General features: G+C 39.0%; 1 protein-coding gene across 10 annotated transcripts in view; it reads left to right on the top strand.

Moving 5' to 3' along the window:
- Positions 1-23384, top strand: part of ptprk (protein tyrosine phosphatase receptor type K) — a 105894-nt gene that overhangs the window by 38405 nt on the left and 44105 nt on the right. For all 10 annotated transcript variants that reach the window (XM_085432196.1, XM_085432195.1, XM_085432193.1 and 7 more), the window contains exons 3-9: positions 5082-5204; positions 10903-11063; positions 12314-12365; positions 12464-12522; positions 17420-17501; positions 18941-19056; positions 19977-20151. In XM_085432196.1, the coding sequence (XP_085288322.1) occupies positions 5082-5204; positions 10903-11063; positions 12314-12365; positions 12464-12522; positions 17420-17501; positions 18941-19056; positions 19977-20151 (768 nt within the window). The remainder of the gene's footprint in view (positions 1-5081; positions 5205-10902; positions 11064-12313; positions 12366-12463; positions 12523-17419; positions 17502-18940; positions 19057-19976; positions 20152-23384) is intronic.

Below are 23384 nucleotides of genomic sequence, written 5' to 3'. Positions count from 1 at the left end.
CAGTCAAACAAAACCTGTCTGTAAGACTTTTGTAGAAATTGCAACATAGCCCAATGTTCAGTGGCATTGAAAATCCGCAAACATTTAGTTAGACATTTCAGACCGCATAGTTAGTTTTTGTATCATGCAGCCTTTTATAACAACTGATAACAACAACTTTCTAGTTGTTTATTGAATTGACACTATTAAATAAAACCAAGGCCACCCTGCACTGTTAAATTCTCACATTTTTCAGAGAAACTTTGTCAGCTGAGGATAAATTTGTTACAAGGACACTCGTATTGACTGATTTGATAATCATTTCTCTCTTGGTTTCTTTTGTCATAACAAGATTTCCTGAATTATCTTGAGAACATATTAAAAAAAACATCTCAGACCTTCATTTGATTTAAACATGTCCCTGAGACTTTTATCTGAGCAGACTTTAGCCGTTAGATATGATTTAATACTGCCTATTCTGCAGATCGGGTAGATCAAATTAAAGCAAAAGCTAATCAAACTGTCTATTGTTTCACGTTTTTGCCAATGCCAGCTAATAATCTCGATCTTAACTAGTAATTGAGAAATGGGCCTCTTCCTTTCAAGGGACCCCCTGGGGTCTGCCTGCACACGTGTTTTCAAACAGTTTTGGTCAAAGGACTTTTGTCTGATTCACCTTATAGAGGTGGAGGTCAATGCAAATCACCACAAAATGATTTTGAGTGACGGTGGCAGATGTTGTCTGATGCCATTCAACGGTCTTTTAGATAGTGGCTGTCCCATTTCCCTCTGCCTCTGTGTATCTCTGTGTGTAGGTGTGTGTGGTTTTGTTTCTCTCTCTGCCCTTGAGCCTTTATCAAGTCCTTCTAATTATTTTATTATGCAAATGAGTCACCATTATTTCATTAGCGAGGCAGCCAATCACAGAAGCTGATTATAAAGTGATTAGCATGCAGTTGGGTTCTCTTGCTCTCTCCGTGTCCTTGTGAATGGAGGAGAGGGTGGCAATAATGACCCATCTGGACACAAACTCATGCATATACATGTACTTTGAAAATTGTCAAAATAGTTACACAGTTTTATCGAGCAAACACATACAGAGTGTAGTAGTAAGATAGAAGCACACACAGTATTTCTAATCATAACAATTATATTCATTGTAAGCTGTTTTACAGCTGCCAGGTCAACGTGATCAGATCATGTCAACACGTAAAACACTAATCACAGTTATTACAGGGCACCCTTTGTTCAACTTATATATATATATATATATATATATATATATATTGACAACACTGCAGTGTGTAAAAAGCAAAGGGTTTTGAAAAGTACAAAATCAATCTCTTAATTTTTTTGTCAGGCCCTTCCTGAAGATTATTTTTGCAGTCCTGGTAAAGGCTGGGAAAAGCTTTTAGAGAAGCTTGAAAAGAAAACTGAGAATTATGGAAGGTGGCATGTCTTAAGCTTGGGATTAATTTTTTTTTTCATTCTTAATCAGAGGCAAAGACTGGAAAAAATAATTACCTGTGGGAAAAAATTAATATTTCAATATTTAATATGAAGTATTTCATATAATTCATTATAGCTAAGGATCCAAAATGTCAGAAATTGAGGTCATAGCTTCTTTAAATTTGGCATGTGTGGTGTTCCAGAGAACTCGCCAATCCTCGATTTCACAATCCAAGATGGCAACAGTGCCTTTCAGTTGTTTTATGATACAGTTCTAAGAGCTGCCATAGACTCAAATAGAAGAGGAAACAATATGATGTACAAAAAAAGGAGGACAATATTTGGGGACCGAGCAGTAATGATGAGAACGTGAAAGCTGGTCATTATTTGTGACAAAGCCAGCGATCCATATATTTCTGCTCCCCTCATCTTCTGTCTTTGAGCTTGTTTTGGTTTTCCAGTCAGCAGCTCAGCTGTTTTGTTTTCACTCTGAGTGAACTCATTGCTTTGTTTTTGGTCACGAGATTCAGCTGTTTCATCTGAAGATGCCGTAAACACCCAACATTCACAAACTGCTCAGCAACAAAAGGCAGACAAGCAGAAGTAGCGGCTAGCTGAAAATACTTTTAGCAGCTAAGAAGCCAGAGATTTCCCAGAGGGAAATGCTAACCAAAGTCAGAACTAAAAAGGAGAGTGAATATCAAATTTACATTCATCAGGGGGCCAGAAGTCGACTCGGAATAAATGATGATGTTGCTAACTATCTACTGAAGGGTAAACAGGCATCTGTTCACTAACAAGTTACCACATCAATTTAAAAGTTGATGCTATGCTGCCCTTATTACCCAAGAAATCAATTACTGCATGTTTAATTTCAGCATTTACCACTAGCAGAGCACACCAAACACAAAATAGAGGTCAGTAATTCTTGACATTTGACATTACGTTAAAGTATAAAAAAACAGATTGGCTCAAGTCCCTACAACATTTGAGCAAAAAATGGCTCATCATTTTGCTGCTGAGTGTTTCAGCTGAGGCAAAAGAGTAGTTCAAAGTCTGCTCATCTCATTATTGGCAACAAGGATTTGCTGTCAGATGCATGTGTCTGCTGATGTGTGTGTTGGTTTAGGTTGGCAGGACATTTAGGAAAGGGAGAAGTGTTAACTGAGAACGTGGGCGGGTTAGCGTGAGGTTTGTGTATGTGCAGACACTTTCGCACATATTTAGTTTTTGCAGGCCCCTTTTCAGCGCGTACACACAAAAACAGACATTTTGTTTAGTATGTTACCGTCTCGTGCGCGTGTGAGTGAGTGAATATCTTTCAGAGGTGTGCAAACAAGGACAGAGAAGTGCTCTCCAACTGAAAATGTTGATTTAATATGGCCTGTAAAGCTGAATTTAAAACTAGGACATTTTTTCTTCACTGCTAAGCCAAGGTAAAATACCTCTTGTACCACGGCTTGTATCAGAGCCGAGTGGAATGCTGGGCATTTATGTGTACACAATTAAAAACTCATGAAACACATTTAAAACACAGCTTGTTTAAATCAAATGCTTCTGTACTCAAAGGTAGAAATTCCACAGAAGAACCTGAATAAAGCTGCTATTATACGTTCTCTGTAGTGTCAGTGAATAAAAGAAGGGCTACACAAACGCTGTAGCAGGTAAACCAAGGCTAAGTGCATCTGCAGTGTCACAACGTAGCAGTGTATGATATATAGAAAACTGACAAAACAAGCTATTACACAGATTTCATTTATTCATTGTAGTTTCCAGTCAAAAGAATTACTGAGATACATAGTATAGAGTAATAACTACACAAAGAAACTGCGGGAAAGAAGCTGTGTTTCTGATTTTTGTCACTCAGTTTTGATAAAACAGGAAGTTATTTTCCAGACCACACTGTATGGAGGCAGTCAGGGACAGCAAACACACTTACACTTCGCTTTACAGATCAACATTTTCTTCTTCTCCAGTCCATTTGTGTAACTTGTTATGTGTGATGTATGGCACTGGGTGTTTAGTTCTTTATTTGTTCAGTGTTCGGTTTGAATGCATGCAGGTTTGTAGATGTGGGATACTTCCATGCACGTAAAAACACATTTTTAACACATGCAGAGAAAGTTACATGACAGCAAGATGCAAACTGACTCGCACACTGCGGAAGACAGGAGTTTTACACAAACAAACACACAAATGCTGTGCACGACAACAAAGAGTTTCTATATCTAATTTAATGTATAGTAGTAGTAGTTTTTTTTTTATTGTGCTGTGTGTGCACATGTCCCTGCATGTTTTTGCACAGTGACCGGAGGTGACTTGCCATGACAAAGACTTAATTGAACTGAATGGGAGTGAACTGAACTGCACGAAGAGAGGTTGGTTTAAAGAATGATGCCGAGAGGAATGTGATCCAGTGCCTCGCCAAGGCTGTGAGTCACATCCAGCCGTGCAGCCAGCAGTTGAAGACAGTCGCTTAGTTTGATGTTAACTTGTTTCTCCTCCGGCGGCGGCTGTCACCTCTTGGTATGCCTCTGTAGCGGGAGCTCAGATCAGTGGGGTATCTGAGGGCCTGTCGTTCTGCTCTCCATCACAGCCACCACAGTTTGCTCTAGGACACAGGTAGCAAAGCTGTACCGCTAACTGAAGGCTAGGAGATTTATGTAGCTGGCAGTCCTGGTTGCTGATAGTGCTTCATGGTGGCTTGCTCACTCATTCCTTCTTCCTTTGTGTATTTATTTTGTAGTATAGTGATTTGAATATAAATATGCTATTATACTTCATGAAATTGAGGTTTTAAAATAAGGTTAAATCTTGCCTAAACAAAGTCATTGTCAAGTGATAATCAAGGCAAACAGTGGCTGCTTTTTATAAATGATATTTAAGATCTTTTTAAATGCTACAGTATTTGTTTCCGAGCGCCTACTAACATTTTAATTACAAACAGTTTCGTTTCATCATAAGTTAACGTGAATATAGATGTCTAACTTAATAAATGTATTGTGATTTCATTTTTCATAGTAGACTTTATCCATCTCAACAGTGGGAAATAAAAAAAAGGGCACAAAGGACACGTCTCTGTGACCACTAACTACCAGAGACTTGAATCAGATGGCATTTTGGCTTTTCTTAGCCATGTCTCTTCTGGCCATTTTATTAACACAAGCTGCGCATAACTGCTAGGCCAATGAATCAGATAGCAAGTAGTAGCCTGAATGCTGTTCCTATCAGCAATATAGCCAGAACAAACTGCATATCATTTTAAGTTGATTGGTTCAGTTAGCTGTCAGGGACAAGTGATGTCTATCTGTGTTAGAGCAACTTCCTGTTTAGGCGGAGCCAGAGGCGGTCAGCTCACACATGGTTGTCCCAAGGCTGTGGCGATGGGCTCAGATGATCAGCTGAAGGCTCTGCTGGCTGAGTCAGAGGTGATCCTAAGTGGCCCTGAGTGATAAGTGTCGGAGCTCAGACTTTGGTGGTTTTTTAATGAGCTGAGACAACCGCACACATATAAAAAAGCACAAAAGAAAGGTTTGAAACATGACTCAAAGTCAAGTTTAAAAAAATGTGTTCGCTTACTCAGTCAAGGCAACAAACTTCATCTTTGTCTTTTTGTAAATTTAACTACGTTTTGTTGTTTCTCTTTTCTGCAGGAAGTTGTACATTTGATGAGGGCTTCTCTCAGTGTGACTACCAACAAGATCCTTACGATGACTTTGACTGGACGCACATCAACACCCAGGAATTGCCATATGTCTCACCACACCTGCCACAAGGTGAAGCTCAAATTCCTTTCCCCTCATGTTTGTCATCTCCTACTTCATCACCTCAAAGTGTGGAAAGCAGCTTATTGTTTAATGCAGTTTGAAGTGCTTGAGCTCTTTTTCGAGTTTCACCATTTTTTAGATGTAATTTCTTCTTATTACTGCAGCACATTTATTATGCAGGATTATTACTGCTCTGCTATATCCCAACTATATCCGTCAACTTCTGATAATCACATCGTGTATATGCTGAACTATGAACAGCGGTTTGCAACTTTTGGTTGTTGTTTTTTTTTGGTTGCTTTCCCCTAAAAAATGTTTCACTGAGTTGTTAGCAGCTACATTTTTTGTCTAATTTTCTCAGGTGGTTTCATTTAAACAACTATACAAGCCTAATTCTGATGCAGAATTACCCAATATTTCAAAAAAGCAAAAATAATTTTGCAGAGCAGCTTTTTCCCCTCTCAATTAATCATTCCATGAGCCTGCAGATGTAGTTTGCTCCCTTTTGGAGGGGGTCAGCCCCTAGGCTGGGAATAACTGGACTAAATGACCGAAGCGTATGCAGTATAAAACTAGCTCTACCTCGGGCAGCTGCCGCAGCAAAATGCTTCTTACATATTGATGCATCGGTGTTCTGCAGATCACATACTTTCATTTTGATGCTTTAAGTTTATTTTGCTGATAATACTAGTTTTGTACTCTGGCTGAAGTAGGAGCTGATTGACTGACTTTTACTTTAATGGAATATGTATATATCACTGTACAAGTTCTTGGTGCTTTTTCCTCTCCTCTCCTCTCCTCTCTAATCAGTTGTTTTTTTTCTTCATGATGATGATGAAGGGGAAATTAAATCTTTCTGCCTCAGGGCTGAGGGTCTAATTAACAGAATATGAGGTCATTAATCAACGGCAGGGAACAGGGAAGGTTGCCTGCTTTACAATGTTAAAACCAAAATGTTATAACAGTAACCAGCTATGCAATGTTGAAATGGTAACTAGCTTTACAAAAAACCACAGAGTAAGAATGTCAAGTGGAAGTATGAACCTAACCACATTAAGGAAACTGTGTTGCAGTGTAGCACCACAAACATAGTTTGCTTCTCAGCATTGTTTCTCCTTTCCTTTCCTTGTCTTTTTGATCTCACGTTACCTTGATTCTTTTCACCCTCTTCTCTTACCACTTCTTTCCTCTGACCTCTCCTCTTCCTCTGTTGTGGAAGATTAGGATTTTGTTTCCATGACAATGCAGTGCTGGTATTTATCTCTCAGACTTATCTTCATGACAACCCAGGCTCGCTGACATTTAGAGAAAGGTTCATTTAAAAGTCGACTTTTTACAATTTTCACACACAAAGACCCACTTTGTGTGTCGTGCATGTGTGGTCTTGCATGTAATTAAGCACTGACACAAGAGTGTGGTGCCCAGTGGTACAAAGCCAAAGTCTATCATTTAGCATTATTAATACCAAGTGGTGTCACTGTGCTGAGAGGGCAGCGTTGGCAGCCTGAAGAGGTTAAATACCTTGCCTAAGAGTGCAGAGGTAATGGCTGCAATTAACATAGCATTAATGGCTGTTGAAGCTAGTGGAACGAGCAGGGGCATGGGGATGGCAGAGCAGGTTAATGGTTTGGAGATGTTGGTTGCTAAAGGGGAGGTTCAGAGCCTTGCCTAAAGGTATGGGAGCATGAACTGACATTTGATGTGTTAATAATGCCAGTGGGGTGTGGAACAGTGGTGCAGTGGATGGAAAACGAGGTTGCTAGAGGGGATTACAGATGCAGCACTTGGCTAGGTTTCTTTTTGGAAGGAGTTAAGGGAAATGGGTGAGGGGTTGAGTTGGTTGCTTAAGTGCCATGCCCAGGGAAACTTTAGTAATGTCTATTATTAGAATAGTTTTCTCAAGCTATCCTAGCCACCAGTAATTTAATACTCTGGTCTGGCTAACTACAATCTCCCTGAGGGCATGGCTTGATTTAAGAGGAGTGGCATTAAAGTCTTTTGGGTTCTGACCCCTGAAAACAAAGGAATACCAATCCCATTATTTGGGGAGTTGTTAAGAGTTCCCAAAGAGCTTTGGGAGTGACTTTTTTCACTGATTAGTACATCAGGGGGTTTATTTTGTCAAAGGTAAGGGCAGAATAAAAGGAGTCATCTACTAGGGGAGTTACACAGAATCCTTTTAGAGTTATAGCAGTGACAAAAATGATACTTTTGTTCCTTATAACCCACAATGATTTGTGCCAGTTGCTAATCACCATTTGTGCTTATGGCAGTACTGACATTGCAGGGACAGTTTGGCAGTGTTTGTAATAAGAGATAAAACTCTTCTATGTAATGTCTCCGGGGGTCACTGTTGGCACTAGTCACCATGGCAGGGTCTACAAGCTACTCTGGCAATGTGCATTGTGCCAGTTGAACATTCATGGGCAGGGGCCCTGTGGCTCAGTGGACTAAAGCAGATACTCTTGACTCATAATGTTGTCAGCCAGTACCACTCAAAACCTATTTGGCATGCCATTCTCTCCATGTCTCTCATGTTTATCAGTGTGTGCTATCTAATAAGGAGGGGAGGCATTTAAAATGCACCAAAGCTGGTCTCATGTGCACTAAATGTTTTAATAATGATCAAATAATGAAGAAGGCAGCAACACCGTTATAAAATACTTAAAATGACCAATAAATCCAACCTTTATGACACAGTTCCTACAAGACGTGAGTGTTAACCTTCACAAAAGTAGTATGCAGTTTAATTAAAAATTATAACAATATGGGGACATTTTTAAAGCAACAAATTAAGATAGAAGTGCTAATTAAATTTCAGAATTATAAGGCAATGCATAAGGTGTCAGTAAAATAATGAATTATAGTCAGAAAAGGGAGTGGAAATGTAATTTCCACTGTTGCTTATATGTATAGAAAACTGAGCATGGCCTCTGGAGATGCAAGCTGTGTCTTGAAGTGAAAAGAAAAAATGAAATTAACTCCATGTTTGACTCCAGGCTACATAATCTGTAGTCTGTGCAGTGATCTTCCTTCCTATGAATGAAGAGCATGTGTTACTGTGGAAGGGTATTTGACATCTCACGCATCTTGATTGGCGCCTTAAAATGCTAAAAATGAAAATACCCCATTAGCTGTTATTCCAGCAGCTAGCTGTTATTGTTTTGCTGGAGAATACTGTCCCCAGTCTGCCCTGCTACTGTTGTTCTTGTTGCGACATATCTGGGGCTCAAGGCTATCACAGCGGTATTTTAGTCTCATCTTTAATTATCTTGTGTCATTACCCTTTTACCGGCCATTTTAGACTTTAGCCATTCAAAAGAATCAGCCATTTTAAAAACAAACCTCAAGTGTCAGATGTTCTTGGCATCATAAGGTGCTTGCTTAGCATGGGTGTAGCGGTGTAGCATCAGTTTTGTGTGCAGTGAGTCTTTCATTATTACTCATGTTTTCAAATGCAGCTTTTGTGCCAGGTTAGGTCTTGTCATTGTTCTGGTGTAATCGACTGATATTCATGTGGTTTCTAAAATATATGTTGGAATTATTTCAGTAAACAGACACTGTTGTCACATATTACTCAGCTGTTTTCAACCTATACTAAATCCTTTTCCTGTTATATTTTTGTAGCAAGCAGCGCTTTGATTAGCTGAAGTGCTAAAGGTTATATTTTGCAACATTGTTTGTGTTGTGACATATCTGGGTCTCTGACTGATAGGAGTATTTTTAGCTGGCACATCATCTTGGCAGCCATCTTAAAGGCTCTTTTTTTCAAGTCACCATCTTAGCGTCAGTGGCACAAATGAAAAAAACTAAATAAAGGGAGTGATGTCCATTATATGTTCATTTTGCAGCAGATTTAGATAGAGAGGAAATCGGTGCCGGCCTTGTTTTGTTTCCAGTCTGATTGGCTGTAGTCCAGTTTGGCTGGAGTCATTTTGGGTTTTGTTTGTGACATTCAGAACCAAGAAGTGAGATTATTCTAATACCTGCATGGCAGAAAAAAGCGCAGAGATAAAAAGAAAAGAACAGCCAAAACGATAACTGGGGTACTGAGAAGCTGATGTGCATGTGTGTGCATGTGTATGCATGTGCGCACACATGTCCGTGTCTCCACATGTTTGTGTGCATCCGTTCAAAGCCTGTTATGTTCTGCTCCATTCTGCAGAGAGATGTGTTTTCTCACAGTAGATTAGCTAAACAATAAGTGATAAGCGCTATTGTCTAGAAACCATTATATAGTACATATTATGTATAGTCTAATATGCAAATACAATTAACCAGGGGCATTTTATAGAATGTAGGGTTTTATCCAATTTGACTTTATTTAATTGTATTTAATTCTATACTGTCCTATTCTATTCTATTCTATTCTATTCTATTCTATTCTATTTAGGATTACATCTGCAAATGAATTAATTTCAATAGCCAAGTATTTCAAACCCAAAGATATCCAATTTATGATAATATACATTTTTCTTCATAGGTGATTAATACGAATTGCATATTCAAAACAAATATAACAATATACGTTTCAAGGAATTAGACTTAATCGTTACCATGGGATCGTTTCTCTGAATTTGTGATGAGCTAATGTGAGATTGTGAGATTAAACATCATGCAGAGCAGGATCACATTTTATCATATTTCATTGCATCAACATCTGGTTCGGGTCTGAGCTGATTACTAGAACATCTGGAAGGACAGTTTGTCTGTCCTGTTGGTACAGCCAGATTATTCCCTTCAGTCAGCTGTAATGGTGTATCATGTATAGTACTCAGTAGGCTAGCGAAGTACCTGAAGTATATTTATTCTTGGCTTGCTGATGTTGTAGAGAATGAAACATTTCTCCAGTGTGCCATTGTGTTAGCATAACAAAAGTAACTGATTTGTGTGTGAATTCGGTGTTGAAGGGGCCAGAATAAAGTAAACAACAGAAGTGAAAACAGAGAAGCATCGCCCAGAGAACTGCTAGGAAATCAAATCAACCACTAATCATGAAATCAGAGTGCGAAATCTATTGTGACAATTTGGAGGTTCCAGTTCCTCAAATGGGGATACAGCAGAGTTTGTTTCCTGCCATAAAAGCATTGTCTAGTCACTTATGTATATTAAAAAGTGGTGCATCATTTATCCATTCTTCTTCCAGGTATTGCTCTGGTTTCTTGTGAAGAAGCTGCAGACATTTAGTTCCCTCTTTATGCGTCATTCCAATTGTTGCACATCTTCCAATTATTATTATTTGTTTCCAACCTTGTGCCAGGTCACTTTTATAGACTCGTTCAGCTGAATGTACTGCTGCAGTTTCTCCGTTATTTCTAAAAGGACTGCTGAGTAGAAGGTAACTTCTACAGGGGAGTATTATTAGAACAAACAAAAAACAGTGCAAAATATTATTTTAAAGTTTCTAAATACTTTAGACTGTTATAACCTTGTACAGAAGCGGTTGGATGCTCATGTAGGTACATACAGCCCACTCTTTGGCAAATGCAGTCATAGTTTCACTGTCTACACACTAACTAGCCCCTCAGAGGGCATCCTTGCTAGTCTGTTCAAGCACTGAATTTTTGAAGGTATGTGTTGGCACAAGCACACGCAGCTGCAAACAAAATGAGCAATTCATTGCTCTTGATCCGGTCAGATTTAAAATTGCTGCATTGTTTGCTTTCCAACTGTGGTTAAAGTGCTATGTTTCTTTCCTTTCACGCAGGTTCCTACATGTATGTTGACGTCTCGCAGTATGATGTTGGAGAAAAAGCCAGGTTTCAGCTGCCAGTCATGAAGGAGAATGATACTCACTGTATCGACTTCAACTATCTCCTCAGTAGCCCCGATGGCTCCAGCCCTGGCACGCTCAACGTCCTGGTGAAGGTACTGAGATCCGATCTAGTAGAGTAGATTGGATACGTAGTAGTTAATTGTCTTAAGGGACCCCATGATGCTCATTCCCAACTACCTCTTATTATTTCTGAGCCAGTGCGACTTTGCATGATTCACAGTTTAAAATAATCCTTTTTTATCTTATACTGGGTCTTGGCGCAGCCCGTTGTTTTAGCTGGGATCTGAAACTATCTGAGCATTACTGGCCCTCATAATAAGTTTTAACGGCAGATGTGTACCTGAGAGAGCCCGTTGATGTTGTAAGCCCTCTCTGACATCATCCAGATATAAGAGTAAAAAATAAAGTGCTAGCAAAACTGCTAGTTTAAAGTAACTCAGGGACAGAGCTGTTAGCTCACATGGATTACCTGTACATATGGTGACATCATTATTTGCAACTTTGGCCATGTTTATGCCCAGCTATGTAGAGTTAATATGTACCAGAAAACAGAAAAACATAGTAGACCTCAATTAACTGACGGTTACATTTATTTGGATTTTTCTAATTAGTAAACAAACCAGCTGAATCAAGACCAAATGTACACCTCCACCAGCCACTATACAGCAGTGTACATTCTCTGAGGCTACATATTATAGAGCCCAAGCTGGATTGCATTATTCTAAATTAATTAAAGGAGTTTGTTTGTCACAAAAGCAGATGGTGACCAAAGCCTCTCCATTTAAAACAAAACAGGACAGAAGAAAACAAAGCAAAAGAATACTAGATTTATTGGAAATTCTTGGTTTTAGTTTTATGAAACATCCCCGCAATTATTGCAGCTAACATGCAATAGAGGCTGCTGATTGCCTTGCTTTAACCAACACTTTCATTTCACAATTAAACATGATTTTTAAAGCAACACACATGCAGTCTCACGTTTATTTCAAAATAACATTGTTATTTGTTTTATTTAAATAATATGGAGAAGTACATTCACATATCTGGTGCTTTGACAGTCTATTCCACAGTTATTTCCATAACACCTCTGTCTCCTGATCCTATTCTTTTCTTTTTTCTGTGTGTGAATGTTCTTAGAAAACACATTAAGATTAGATTGTAGTTTCTTTGGAATTTCCTGGCTAGAGCCAGGTGAGCTGTAATAAACCAAGAAAAAGATGCCTGACTGGAATGTAAAAGGGGCCTCTGTGGATAAATCATGAATTGCAGTGCACTGCATGCTTATAGGTTCATTTTTGTGTAAACTATTTTGTGACTGATTGTGGTTCTGTTTGATTTCTAGGTGAACAAGGGTCCCTTGGCTAACCCTATATGGAATGTGACGTCCTACACCGGTAAAGACTAGCTCACAGCAGTGCTTAATCTGATTCAATTCAGCGTTTATGCATTATTGCTTATAATGGCTTATTTTGATCCTGATGTCGTTGTCCAGGTAAAGAGTGGCTGAGAGCTGAACTTGCCGTTTCCACGTTCTGGCCTAATGAATATCAGGTAAATCGGTAAAATAACAAACAGCAACTACACAGTTAGAACATCCCACTATCATGCATAGTTCTTTACTTTCTGTCAAACTGATGTGAAAACGCAGATGTCACACAGACACACACAAATAAAGGCAAACACATACACGTGCTGTGAGGCAGGCAGCTGATTTATTTGTGTTGACTGAGGCTCAGGAGGTGGCGATTAGGCTAGAAAGACACTTAGAAAGACCAGCCGGGTGTGTGTTTATGTGTACACGTGTTTGCACGCATAGGGGTGTGTCGCCATGCTGGACACTGACATTGTTGTTATTGCCCTATGGTCTTGTTTATGTGTTTTTAATGAGCAGCTGTCTGACTTGACCCTGAACATGAGATTCACATAGGAAAATCTATTGCAGGAATATTGTTGTAGGTTGCATTATACTGATCTTATGTGCATATTTGTCTCTTCCTTTTTCTTAATTTATGTCAGTCAACTTGATCTGTGCGCGGTCGTTGGGTGGTGTTCAGACATGTGTGTACATTACAGGCTGAGCGTTGTAGCTCCATACACACACTGATCATGTTAACACACACAGCCAGAGGACTGTGTAATATTACTATAAAGCAAAGTGTAAGAACATCCTCCAAATGGCCCATCTGGAGCCCAGTCCCCCCCAGCGGAGATCACCAGCATGAAACTCGTGTGTCAACATGTTTTAATTGGAACATAATCATCCAGGTTTGCCAAGGATTATATAGGTTTTGAGGCTGGGAAACAGGTTATTGGATTTCAGAGTATGAAGCTATTTTATCATGTTGGAACATGTTTCTCTGTTAGCACTTTAGCTTCAGCTGTAATGAGACTCGTTTCACCAGGGGAAGACCTGTCGCATGCAACAACAGATGCACGTATGAAATGCAGACAAAGCCACATAGCACAGTTTAAGAAGACCTTGTAGTCCTCTTAAACATTTTGTCTTTCTTGGCTCTTTATTTCAACTGAAAACTTAACAATCTTAACCGTTTCTAGATCTCCACAATGCAGTGAAGAAAGAACTTTATATAAAGATAATAATATCTGGTGACAGTTTGATATCAGAGTAAAAATATATTCCAAGGATTTTTTGGTTTAAGTGATGTGTTTTGTTTTTATTTATCTTTTTTTAAACGTGACAGTAAATCTTGAGTTTTGAGCTCTTGGTCAGACAAAACAAGATATTTTAAGACTCATTTTCTCACAGGAACTTAAATTACCTTATGCGTTAATTCATATGATATATATACAGAAACAGTGCCCAAACACAATTTACATTTATTAATCTTTGGGCTATAAAGTCACATGAAAATGTTCCTTCCCTGCAGCTTTAACCTCCTAAGACCCGAACTCTTCCACAGCATGCATTTTTAATTTCTCTTTGATATTTGGGTATATTGGGGCCCAATGAATGTAAAAACAAAGAATTACCAGATTTTTTTTTTTACCTTATTTTTGTTTTTATGAAAAATCAGAGCCACATATGAGGACATTCGTTTAAAATTTTGATAGAACAGTAGCAGTATAATGTCCTCATAAGTGGATATCAGGCCCTTGTAGAGCAAAATTGAGTATTTTGGTCTAAATAACCCAAAATGTGATGTCCACATATGTGGACGCCAGGTCCTAGGAGGTTAAACATGTTTGATTCAATGGCCATGCATGCATAAACTGCATCTGAGTGACGTACTCTGGAGTAATGATGTAGGCTTTAACATTTCAGAAAGCAATAAACCTGCTCTACACTGATTGGATTGGTCAGATAGTGAGTGTTTGACCCCCTGTATGTATCAGAGGTGACCGCAATCCAATATAAGAATATGAATTCAAATGGCTTTATGGTAGACAATTAACTTTTACAAGAAGGTAAAATGACTTGCACCCAAGCCACATGTCCCTGGGCATGATGAAAATCCTTTCAATACCACACTCATGAGTACACAAACATTAGCAGAGTGTAGATTTAAGACCAGCTCAAAAAATTGATTATAATCTTTGATTTGACTGCAGAGACTTGCTTCACTGCCAAAAGAGTTGGCCTGAGATTTGAAAATGTTTAAAAGTTTGATGTCAAGTTTCTTGCTTTTAAAGTTCCTAAATGCTAAAATTTAATTGGACACCAATGGGCAGACCTTGTGTACTCAGTCTTTCATTCTCTGTCAGGTTCAAACAAGTTCATAACCAAGATATAATTTGTTCAGCTAAATGTCCACAGACAAACCTCAGACTATACTGTGGGTTAGATTCCACTCACTGCAAATTCAGAAAGGTTGTTAAAGATTTTTTAATCTCACTTTTGAATAGCAGGCTGGTAAAGAGCCAGCCCTAAGCCACACATTTCATTTAAGTATTATGTCTATATTAAATAGATTTCCTTTAGGCTATGTAAGAAGAAAAAGTATTAAGATAATTTGAGAAGATTCATTTTATTCACTTTATTTGGGGAACATTCATTGCCCAGAGTGGTGACCCGAGTTCGTCCTCAATGACTTGAAGCATAAACATAAAACATTGGTTTATATGTTTTTATACATGCACCTACATGCAGGTGTATAGGAGGCAGGCAGACAGGAAAGCTTGGCAGACAGGAAAGACGGAGATGAAGGTATTAAAAGTCAGCTGATGTCTTTCTGCTGGGCTCCGCAGTGAGCTATGAGTGAAAGATGATAGGAGAGAGAGACAAGATAGATTGGTAGGGCAGGGAGACCGAGAGGGGGAGAGTGTGACAAGCAGGAGATGATAAGCTGTGGGTAAACAGTTCACGGCAGATTTCCTTTTACAGGTGATGAATGACAACAACTGCTCACTGCCTTGCTCTCTTTCTCCCTCTGCCTCTCTTTTTGATGGCTACCTCCTCTTTTCTCCTCCTGTCCCTTCTCTTCTGTTCATTAGGTGCTCCTTTCTAAATAAACACTGTTAGAAAACAGACAGCAAGCGAGAAATAGAGAAAGGGGAAAAAGGCTTGGGAAGGCTAACGTATGGACAAGGAGGAGGAAGTGAAGAAGAGAGAGATTACGATGAGGTGGATTTTCCTAATTCAGATCCTTAGTGAGCTGCAGGGAGGTTGAAGCACCTGTTGACTGTTATGACTCCACTTAAAATCTACAAATTTAGCTTGCCAGTGTTATTTAGTGTTAAGCAGGTAATTTGCCTACTCAGCCATGATTGCTTATTTCTTCCAAGCAATCATACTAACACATGAGAAATTAGTTCACGGCAAGAATGTCCACAGATTGTTTTTTTTATTTTCATCAGATTTATAATGGTCACCCAATGGTCACCCATTATATTTTAAAGTTATATATACATAATCTATTTTGCCCAATTATCAGCTTACATTTAAATACTTTGTAAAGTCCTGGTGGATTAACAAACACTGTGCGTTTCCATTCCCCAAGGGAATCAAAACAAGCACGACAGGTTTGTTTTTCCAGTTCATCCGAGGCCATTCCCATAACGCTGAAACTTTCACTACCTTCACCAGGTCATGGTACTCAAATCACATTTTAGTTCTACCCTTAAGAATGAGCTGTTTTCAACTATCCAGCACTTTTAAGGCGGCCTATACCATGAAGTAATGGTTTTTTGGAAGCTTTTCTAGGGAAACTAAAAGTGCATTACATACATACTCGTTGATTAAACTCCTTTAAAAAAAACAAGCAGCAAAGGATTTTGGTCTTACAGATTGGTTAGTCATAGCTTTTGGCATCACAGTCAAAATTGTTGCAAATATTACATAACGTTTAAAGTATTGTGGATCTTCCAACACTATGAAGAAAAAGGCTTAAATGGCTGATCGGGGAGCTGTTCATGCAGTAGAAAGGCAGCTAATGGCAGCCTCCCATGCCTCTAATGTGTGACTCTGTGTGTTTGAAGTATTTATCAATCATTGACCTGCTGGTAGCACAAAAATGAAATTAGGAATTATCCTGTGGGGAACATGGATGTCAGTACAATGGATTTACTGAATTTAACTCCCAAGGCCAACACTATTATCATAGCTAAAAGAAAATTGAATTTCATGTATTTATTTTGGGTTTTTTTTTTCATCCTTTGCTGAAGTTCTCATCATGTGTTACATGCACAGATGTTTGACAACATAAGGAAAACAGACAGATGTAGGAAAGGAAAGGAAAGCAAAAATAGGCATGGGGAAAAAAGAACAAACAGAGAGGTCATAGCCCTTTGCTATCTGACTTACCACACTGGATTTCAGTATATACTATAATTTCTTTAGCAGCCATTTTTGTGTACCCAAAGAGATTACTATGATCCATGAGGAAGTATCTCATTTATCCTCCCTGCCGTGTTGGGCAGAATGTATAAATCCAGCGGCATTCAGGGTGGCGGTTTTGAATTTATCCAGTTTAAAGCACATCACCAGCTGCTGTCGGTGACTTTCAGCCTGCTTTAAGATTGAATTGTTCATATTCACAACAAATTGAAATGGCAATAGTCTCACTTTGCAGCTTCCACTGCACTTAGGATGCATCAAAACAATTTGTGATCTGGTAACAGTACTAAAGAGTTGATTTCATAACCATAAGGGGCTTGTGATTTGCAAACAGAGCATTTGTAGATTACTTTTCTCTCAGGCTTTGACTTTGTTTTTCCTGTTGTTGTATTTTCTGTTTTTGATACACGGTTTATGTGCACAAATTGTTACATTTGCAAATTCAACTTCTTCAAGGTTTCAAGCTCAAGCATTTTGTGTGCTACTTGTAAATGCTGTTGTCAGTAATTGTGCATGCTAATTGTATGAAAATTTATTAATTAGCACATTAAAAAGATGTTATTTCAGGATATCTTCATCTCAGTGTTAATATTAACTGTTTAAACTGCAATTGGGAGAGCAATAGGTAAATCTCCTCTATCTCTCTTCTCTCAGGTCATATTTGAAGCTGAGGTTTCGGACAGCAAAGCCGGCTTCATCGCCATAGACGACATTCAGGTGCTCAGCTACCCATGCGGTGAGTCATTAGCATGCCAGCAATTAGTCCTAGTTCGCTGGATAGACGCTGATAGCTTTGGCCACTAATTAGACTGTACCTGGGATGGTTTCTGTTGCACTTGAATGGGTAGATAAGTGAGAAGGTGACACAAGAGAGGAGGGATGTGGCAAGAGGAGAAAGGCAAGTCGTAGAGAAAAATGAGAGAAATAAAAAAAGGAGAGTGGAGGAAACACAGAGAGAAAGAGGGGAATAGGAGAGAGTGAAGCGGGAAATGAGACAGTATTAGGGCAATCATGGAGAGAGAAGATTCTGACCACTCAGCTCTTTCTCTTTAACCCACAAGCACACACAGATGCGTGCACACACACACAGAGTGAACAGTAGCTTTCTTGTCTCTGTACTGACAGGAAAGAGATGAGGGCTGCGATCCTTTTTAAATTCTCAGTACGTCTCAAGTCTTCCTCTCTTCTTTGCTTGAGTGTTTCCTTACCACTAGAGGCTAGAAAAAAAGTGTTGTGACGACAAACTGTTAACAGAAGGGTCGTCCGTTAATCTAAAGCCATAGGCATGTTCCTGGAGAGGCAACTATTACAGCTGTTTTTGTTATCTATCTAGCAGAAGCACTGAAATCTTCCAGGACAATTCTGTTTCTTAATGGATTCTATTGATTATAAGTCATAAAAATAAAGTGTCGTGAACCCTTGTAGAGTTTGTGGGGTCGTGGTGTCCCTGTGGTCCCTGTCTCTGTCACAAGTTGTCGATATGAGTCAGAAACACATTTCTACACTTGGACGTGAAATCTTGTAAAATATGGGAGGGAAAAAAGGATCCCTGGTGTTTTAAAGGCAGAGCAGCGGGGCCCTTAATAGGAAGGAGCAAGTATTTAAAAAGGAATTAGTACTTAGTCTCCACAGTGGAAGCATTCATTCTCACAGCTGCATTTCTGGACACACGGGTTTGTGTGTGTGTGCACATGTTCACATGCGTGCATGTGTGAGCTTGTGTGTTTGTGAGCGTGTGTCCGTGTGTGTGTGTTTTCATTCACCATAGGAGCTGCTATCTATGATTGCAATCACATCCCCAGAATAAAGATGTCACGGCTGAACTGCATCTTCAGGGTCTAAAAAGGCTTACTTCATTATCTTAGCATGGTATTTAAGAACTGGAAGCTATGTCAAGTCACATGTAGTGAAGGTGGCATTATTGTTACCTGGCAATGGCAAGTCAGTATTGTGCTGTGGTCCAGTAAAACATAATAATGACAAAAATGAACATATTCCTCAGGGTGGCCCATCGTCCTGAAATGTATTGTGTGTTTGTGATAAGGTGACCGTTTTGTCACCTCATTTCCATTTTAAAGAGAGGAATAAAATCAAAACATTTTAAAGCACAAATACATATATTCTCGCTGTAAACCTAATCTGATTCGCCTCTTTGTTTGACCTCATTTCCTGCAGATAAATCGCCTCATTTCCTGCGCCTTGGGGATGTGGAGGTGAACGCTGGACAAAATGCCACTTTTCAGTGTATCGCCACGGGGCGAGACACCTCGAACAATAAACTCTGGCTACAGGTACAACCAAGAAAACATTTGCAAAACATGTGTGGTGTGCTGTTATTACACCAACAAGTTCTACAAGGCATTTGTAGCAAGACCAGATCTAAACGATTAATTATGATTATGGGGTTATTTAACTAGCAGTATTTAAATTGCAATAATATTCGCAGCCTTTCAAGTCCAGATCCAAAAACAGCCTGTTTTGTCACATCTAACAGTGGTATTCATTTTAGTGTACCCAAATACAACATTATTGAATGGATTTCATTTATTTACTTATTTATTTTTACAGAATATGACAGTTAAAAACATATTTAAGAAAGTCAACTTTAAAGCCAGAAAGGCTTGATAAGTTAAGAGAAAATTTATACCACTGGACTCAACTAAGAGCATGTTTTCTGTAATTAGGACAGACTTTCCCTTCATTATATGACTCTCTGTCTTCATAAAGTTGCAGTACAAATGAAAATGAGCAAGGCCTTGCTAAATCTGTCATTGCATTCTTGTGCTGATTAATGCGAGCAGTTCCTTGTAAAATAATATAAATATGCAGTATATAGCATTATTTACTTAACAACACAAAGAGTGTACTGAATGTGACACCCTTAGGACTTGTATGTCCAATTATAAAGTGTCAACTGCGCAAACACACAAGTACACACTCACGCAGTCACAGTCACACTGACTGACTTCAGGCCATACATCTAGCAGCTAACATGATTAAGAGTTTAATAGCTGCTGATTTCATTATGGTTCTATTGTAGTCATGACCTTCAAACCTGCTGTCAGCGAAGCAGAGGGGGATGAGAGTGTGTACACACACGTGTGTGTGCGCACGTGTCTGTGGTCAGTGCTGGCTGACCTTGAGCAAGGCATTTAACCCTTCATACCCGCTGCAACACCTGATCTGTCTGTCTGTGTGTGTTTGTCTGTAGAGGAGAAATGGAGAAGATATTCCAGTGGCTCTGACCAAAAACATCAACCACAGACGGTTTGCTGCCTCCTTCCACCTCAAAGAAGTCACTAATCAAGATCAAGATCTGTATCGCTGTGTCACCCAGTCAGAGCGCGGCTCTGGGGTGTCCAACTTTGCTGCGCTTATCGTCAGAGGTGAGGATTTTGAAAAACATTTTCAAGGTTATTTAATAGATTTTCTGTCAACTTCTTTGCTGCTTTTTTAAAAATCTGATAGTAGTATATTTATATATATAAGCTTTTTTGAAGAGTTCTTGGATGTACAATGAAAGTTCCCAATGTATTAAATTTTAATACAGTGTGTCAACAAAGTCAGACAGAAGTAAACAAAATCAGGATTCACAGGAGCTTGATCCATTTATCAAATTTGTTAGCTTAAATCACAGCTGCCAATAGCATATTTTATCATTAGCTAAGTAATTAAGTTTAATTCAGTGATGTTAATTTGGACAGTCAACAGTGACTCCAGTGCAGCACGAAGTAAATAACGAGTGATTTTGGACTAAAGCTTCATTTAAGGGCAAAATATTTAGTTCATGATGTTGCCCCTTATGAAAATTAATAGTCCAGCCCTGATATAGAGGATGTCTTATCATATGAAAGAGTGATTTAATAATGGACTAACTCTGTAATTAAAAGGTTAATGCTGAGTTACATCCTACGTGCTTCCATGTACCCTGGCTAGCTGTTTTCTTGACCTCTCTGTGTGTTTGTGTGTTTTTTTTGTTATGATCAACTTTGTGTTTCACTGTGACTGACTGATAAAATGAAAGTCACAATATAGGCTAATGAGGGAGGGTATGTAGATCTATGTGTGCTACGCTTGTGTTTGAATGTGGGTGCAAATGCTCCGTCTGTGTGTGTAGATGCTTATATGAGGATGAGATAGCTCAATTGTTGTCTATGCCAGCATGGGCGTGCTGTGTCTGAGTGTACGCGAATCGAATCTGTGTATTTGTGTGTGTGTGTGTGTGTGTGTGTGTGTGTGTGTGTGTGTGTGTGTGTGTGTGTGTGTGTGCGCGCGCTGCAGCTGTCATGTGCATCTGACATGTGGTTAATAAGGTGTCACCAATGTGTGTTTGAGATGGGATGCTTTATTCATTCACATCCAATAGCTTACATATTCAATTCATCTCCCAGAGAGACACACGGGGGGTGGGGTGGGGGTGGAGGGGGCAGATTGGGGTGGGTAAAGGCGAAAGAGATTCAGAAAGAATGATATGGGAGTGACGGAAGGGGGGTGGAGTGGGTAGGGTGGGGAGGTGGAAGGAAGAGCAAAGAGAAGAGAGGAGTTGGTGGAGAAAAGTTAAATGTAAATAGCTCATTATCCAAAGAATATCCATATCAGAATCAAGAATATGTGTGAATATGTAAACAGCAGAGCAGAGTCATGTTTATTATTCTGCATAGGAGATGTCAGAGCAGAAAGAAATAAGAAATCAAAGCAGGAACGAGCGCCATGAATATTAGATGGCGTACCTCAGATAAAGGTGCTCTTACACTCTCTGGCATAGAGGTTCAACTCTCTGTGTCACTTGACCCTAACCCTGCTATTGTGAGGCTAAAAATCACTAGATATAAACAGATTTTTATTTATTTATTGATGAGGATTATCAGGCAGTAATGGAAGGAGATCTTCAGGACATTGCTGATTTAGTAGGAAAACGTAAGTGGCTAATGTTTATTTATTGTGAACATCTTTTTTTGATTGCGAGAAGGGAAAGAGGAATGAGATGAGAAACTCGCACAGCAGGAGATATGTGTCCGAACATGAAAGGAACCAATCTACATGTATGAAAATAGATTCAGGTTCAAGACGGTGCACTGAGAACGCTGTGTCTTTCATAACCAGCCAGTGTTTTTGGGTTTTTTTTAACAATCAGTAGGAACAATACTGTTGGACGTTTGAGGAATTTTGGTGATTATGAATATTGATCTTGAATCTGGTCGTTAGAAAGATGTCACAATAAAATAATAAGGACTGCATGTATGAATGTGGGAGGAGAAGAGCCTCATGTTTATTTATTGGTAATATCAGATGTGAGAAGAGAACCAGAGAGAAATCAAAGAAACAGAGAATATGTTTATTTCACTTTTTGAAAAGTCTGCTTGTTGGATAATTGAGGCTCCTGCAGGACACTGACAACCATGAATATGGACAGTGTTGCTGCATTGCTAATATTTTCGCTCTGAATATTTTGATATTTAATATTTATTTATTGTGAAATTTAAGCTAGCAGGCGAACTGCTGGGAATGGGCTATTACTTGAGGAATCATCTATATAGATTATAGGAAAACGGGAAAAGGGAGAACTCATATGGATGTGCCAAAATATGATATACATAAAAAATAACCCAGGTTTCATCTTCAAAGCCTTAAAGTGGCTCACTGTAGGATGTGAAATTGCCCCACTAAGGTTACTCACAGGAATAGTCTATTGATATTTATAACATGTAGATGACAAAGATGTGCCATTATCATGTGGGGAGGCTGTCAGGATGAAAGAAAAGAATCACATTTCTTTAAACAGAGGTGTGTCTTGGGAGCTTGAGAGGTGTGACAGGGGATTCCAAGATATTTCTTATATGTACATTTCCGCCTCTCCTTCCTTTTGTTGAAATATAAAAGCATATGACGGCTAAGTTACTAGCTAACTACCAAGCCTATTTAGTAAACACAGGCTACATGGGTGTTGCTCAGACACAGATAACTGCTAACTGCTAAATATCATGCAATATAAACAACAGAGCTTCCATTAAAGAACCTAGAGCACAGACTCCTGAGGTGGGCTCTTTGTACACTTGAGCACACAGCTTGGACATCTACTCCAGTGACAGACTATCAAAGCCGACCTGCCCCTTAAAACCGCCCTCATAATACCTTTAACCATTTATACAGTTTTAATTTGTGGGGTTTAACTCAAGAGTTGCAGCTTGGCCAAAATCCAGATGAATAAAATACTGTCACATTATATAGGGATTTGTTTATTATTCGTTTGTAAAACTTTAATAAGCGATCAATAGATACTTGGTTTTTAGAAAGAAGTACACGTCACTCACACAAGCTGTAGCTTCTCTCAAGATTACTTGCTGGTTTTCTCTCAATATAACAGTCAACTCAGCATCCCTGGGTCGCTTGCTTTTCCAAACAAATATACAAGATCTGATCAAATATCCAGAGGCCAGTTTTAAAATTCAGCGTTACATATACATTTCCTTGTGTACCAAAACAGTACTAAGGTTCAATAGCCCAAAGCCCAAAATTTTAAGACCTGATGGATGGATGCTGGCAAGCAGAAGCTCTGCCTTTACAAGTTTTACTGTAGATAAACAGCACGAGAGGTATGAGAGAGTCTGACTGTGTGTTT

This window comes from Copadichromis virginalis, linkage group LG15, assembly GCF_057382275.1.
Source record: "Copadichromis virginalis isolate Kocher_CV1m ecotype Utaka linkage group LG15, C_Virginalis_male_GT1.1, whole genome shotgun sequence".
NCBI classification, from domain to species: Eukaryota; Metazoa; Chordata; class Actinopteri; order Cichliformes; family Cichlidae; genus Copadichromis; species Copadichromis virginalis.
Note: the sequence above shows the minus strand (reverse complement) of the source record. Positions and strands in the feature narration are given on the sequence as shown.